Here is a 4,137-nt window from a genome sequence, read left to right as displayed (position 1 = left end):
GGGATCTTGGGCATGCATGCACATGCATCTGGCATGAGTTTAAGCCACCAGGTCTGAGACTCAAACCACGGTCAACTACATGAGAGTCCAGAGACATAGCCATTATGCCACCTGCTGGGCCCAACTCCCTTCTTTTTTTTTTTTTAAGAGAGAGATTTTTTGCTATAGGGCACGTTCACTCGCCAGAGTTAGAGAGACAGAGAGATAGAAAGCGAGAAATCACCCCCCAGAGGGGATGGCCACGCCGCAATCCCTTCTCCTCCCTTCTCCTCTCGGGATCTTGGGCATGCACACACATGCACCCAGTGTGAGGTTTAAGCCACTGGGTCTGGGACTCGAACCATGGTCGACTATGTGGGGGTTCAGTGATATAACCATTATGTCATCTGCTGGTCCCAATATCCCTCATTTTTAATAAAAGCAGAAATATTGATTGTCAGAAAAGTCATGACACATTTTTGCATGGAAAAACACAACATGACTTTTCTGATGACCCAATGTTATCAATTCTTATTCTTGCTAAGATATAAGAAGTAAAATAGGGACTAGCAGGTGGTAAGGTTGTGGTGCTAGACTCCCACATGGCTGACCACATTTCAAGTCCAGGACCTGGCAGCTTGCTTTCTCACTTTCCCTCTCTCTGTCTCTGTCTCTGCCTTGTGACTGCATGTGCCCTGTAACATGTTATTAAAAAATAATAATGATAATGATAGATAAAATTATAAATTAAAAAATAAGATAAGAAGTAAAATAAAAACCACTTGTAATTTGTCAAAATCCTAGCAGACAAAAGGTATACAAATTTTGCTATCATCTGATAGCTTAATATTTACTACAACATGATGTGTCCAGAGAGAATGTGGGTCCATGGAATTTTAAGTAATTTGGAGAAAGGAGGTAGGACTCAAGATAAAATGTGGTTGATTTTGGAAAGGTATATTCTACTCAAGGTTCTTGACAGAAGCAAAGTTATATTAAGTGATGATCATGGCTTCTGGTTCTCAATATGCATTTGAAAAAGATACTTACGATGTATGACTTGAGCTCTGCTCTCTAGAGACTTAGTAAATATTTATATGTGATTGGTTTAATAAAGAGGTATTTCATAGAAAAATGGCATAGTTATATCTAAAACACCAATGAGAAAATACAATGAGAAATCAAGGAGGTCATCAAACAGCCAAAATTGGAAATATTCATTAAAATGAGGTAAATGGCTCCACTAGGTAGCAACACTTCCTTTGCATGGGTGTATGCATTGGTGAGTGCGTGTGTGTACACGTGAGAGACAGAAAGAGAGAGAGACACTTACACTACAGGGTTTGAATATAATAGAGGGTGATTTCAGAATTGCTAGGCAACGGGACCAGCAGTTGGCATAATGGCTATGTCGCTGGACTCCCACATAGTCAACCGCGGTTTGAGTTTCAGACCTGGTGGCTTAAACTCACGCCGGGCACATGTGTGTGTGTGCCCAAGATCCTGAGAGGAGAATGGAGGAGCAGGGGTTGTGGCATGGCTATCCCCCCTTGGTGGGTGATTTCCCACTTTCTGTCTCTCTGTCTCTCTCTGTCTTTCTGGTGAGTGCACATGTCCTATAACAAAAACCTCTCAAAGGAAAAAAAAAAAAAGAATTGCTAGGCAACATATTTGAACTACTTCCTAGAGTTCCTAGAAACTCAGATCCATTCTCACCACACAGATTTTTGTCTTCACTAGGGCTTCCATAGCTCCAAACTTTTCTGTTCTCAGTGTGCCGTCTGTGGCCAGCGTGGCCATACGCTGGGGCCAGAAACGAAGCCACGTGGAGGCTGGGTGGGGCCATTTGCAACCTGGTACCACTCTCTGTGTAATAAAGACAGTGCTAAACCTAACAATGGTTTTCTGGTCTAACAGCACCAGTGGAGACTCAGCTGATGCTTGCTAAGATCTAATTTTCAGAAGGACCAAATCATGTTTTCAAGTCTTTCAATATTTTAATGTTGACTCAAATTCCTAAAAAAGTGTATGGGATAAGGGAACAAAGCAATGCTGCTGACCCAGGGTTCTAGACCTGGAGTGTACAGCCTATTCCCCGTCGAGCTCTACCCTCCTACCATACTGCAATATTGCATGTTTTTTTAATTCATTATTTTTTTCTAGACCTGGAGTGTACAGCCTATTCCCCGTCAAGCTCTACCCTCCTACCAGACTGCAATATTGCATGTTTTTTTTAATTCATTATTTTTTTAAAAATTAACTTTTACTTTTCATTTTATTTATTTGATCAGAGAGGGACAGAGTGAGAGAGAGAGGAGGGGGGAAAATGAAAAAGCAAGCCGCCAGGTCTTGTGGAGTCCAGTGCCCTTAACCACCACACCACCTGCCAGCCCCACTGCATGTTTGGACTCTAAACCATTTGTGGCTGGACTTACTAATATTACTGCTGAGAATTCGACTCTGAGACACATAAGAACTAGTTAAGTTTTAAAGCTGGAGAATACCTTAAAGATTATCTAGCTAACATTCTCATCATTATAGATTGGGGAACTGAGACCTGAACTGAGACTTGACAGAAAATTGACTTTGTCAAGTTAGTGACTAAGAGCCCAGACTCATTCCAGGGCTGTGACCAGATCACACTATCTTCTACTTCATTCATCTGCAACATTTTCCTGCATCAAACAGTACTTAAAAAGAAAACAACAACAACAACAACACTCTTAAGGGACCAGCAGATGGCATAAAGCTTATGTCACTGGACTCCCACGTAGCTGACTCCAATTAGAGTTCCAGACCCTGTGGGACTCATGCTGGGCTTGTGTGCATGCATGCCCAAAATCCTTGGAGGAGAAGGGATTACAGCATGGTTATCCACCCTGGGGGGGCTGGTGATTTCTCATTTTCTGACTCTCTTGTCTCTCTAGCAAGTCCACATGTCCTATAGCAAAAAATCTCTCTTAAGAAAAAAATAAAAAATAAAAAGACTAGGGGCCAGTAGGTGGCATGGTGGTTAAGGGCACTGGATTCTCACATGGCTGTCCGCAATTTGAGTCCCAGGCCTGGCACCTTGCTTTCTCACTTTCCCTTTCTCTCGCTCTCTCTGGTCAAATTAAATATTATAATAACAAATAGAATTAAATAAATAAATCTTTTTTACAAAAAGACTAAACAACACTTAAAATGTAAGAAAATAAAATACAAAGATAGGCATCACAGAAATTGTCATTTTCAACATCGTTCTTTATATGACTTTTTTTAAAAATTAATTTCATAAGAGAGTGCAATAGGGAACCTCCACAAGGTCTTACTACACCACATTCCCCACCTCCCCCGGAGCCAGCCTCCATCCAGGCAGGATCATGAGCGCTGGCGAGCGCTGGCGAGCTCAGGTTGACTGGGATCTGAACCCCGGCCCTCTCACACGGCTCCAGCACTGCACAGCAACACTCTAACACCTGTCCCACCGCAGCTGGACCTACTTGTATCTCCACATGAAGAGAAATGGCTTTCTCCTAAATTCAAAAGTTTTTGTTCAGAAATAGTCACTGGGATCCCCATTTCACACATTAAGTAAATGAAATGACAAAGTAAGGGGTTAGAACTTTAGCATTTGGCATCTTAATTAAGTATCAGCCATCAGATCTTACACTTTCAAACTGAGAGCAACTCACGTTTTATTGTTGTAGGGTTTATTCTGACAGATCTCGGGGGACAAGTAGTAAGGTGTTCCAACACAAGTTCGAGCAAGTTCCATGGTACTAGTAAATTACATTAAATAATAAAATAACATGGTTTATTATCGGTGTACAAAAAGGCCTAAGACACAGACATGCAAGAAAAAAGTATAAAAATGAATAACACAAAATTCCATGCATCCACCTATTAGAAAAAAAGCAAAAAAATTGTATACTTATAATAGAATAAGAAAACAGTTCATTTGAAAACTTATACTTCAACCCCCTAAAATCTGTACATTAAAACATAATTTTTTAATTTATTTTTTAAAAATATTTATCTAATTTTATTTATTTATTCAGTTATTTTAGCTTGACCAGAGAGAGACAGAGACAAAGAGGGAAAGTGAGAAAGCAAGCCACCAGGTCCAGGACTCAAATGGTGGTCAAATGCTGGGAGACCCCAGCACCTTAACCACCA

The 4,137-nt window shown here is 40.8% G+C and overlaps 1 protein-coding gene across 1 annotated transcript in view; it reads right to left on the bottom strand.

Annotated features, from left to right (window-relative positions):
• The window catches only part of NEK5 (NIMA related kinase 5), a 96,959-nt gene that overhangs the window by 71,042 nt on the left and 21,780 nt on the right, over positions 1-4,137 (bottom strand). Inside the window, exon 6 of the mRNA XM_027774082.1 lies at positions 3,654-3,740. Coding sequence (XP_027629883.1) covers positions 3,654-3,740 — 87 coding nt within the window. The remainder of the gene's footprint in view (positions 1-3,653; positions 3,741-4,137) is intronic.

Source organism: Tupaia chinensis, unplaced genomic scaffold (assembly GCF_000334495.1).
Source record: "Tupaia chinensis unplaced genomic scaffold, TupChi_1.0 Scaffold000402_1, whole genome shotgun sequence".
Lineage (NCBI taxonomy): Eukaryota > Metazoa > Chordata > Mammalia > Scandentia > Tupaiidae > Tupaia > Tupaia belangeri.
Note: the sequence above shows the minus strand (reverse complement) of the source record. Positions and strands in the feature narration are given on the sequence as shown.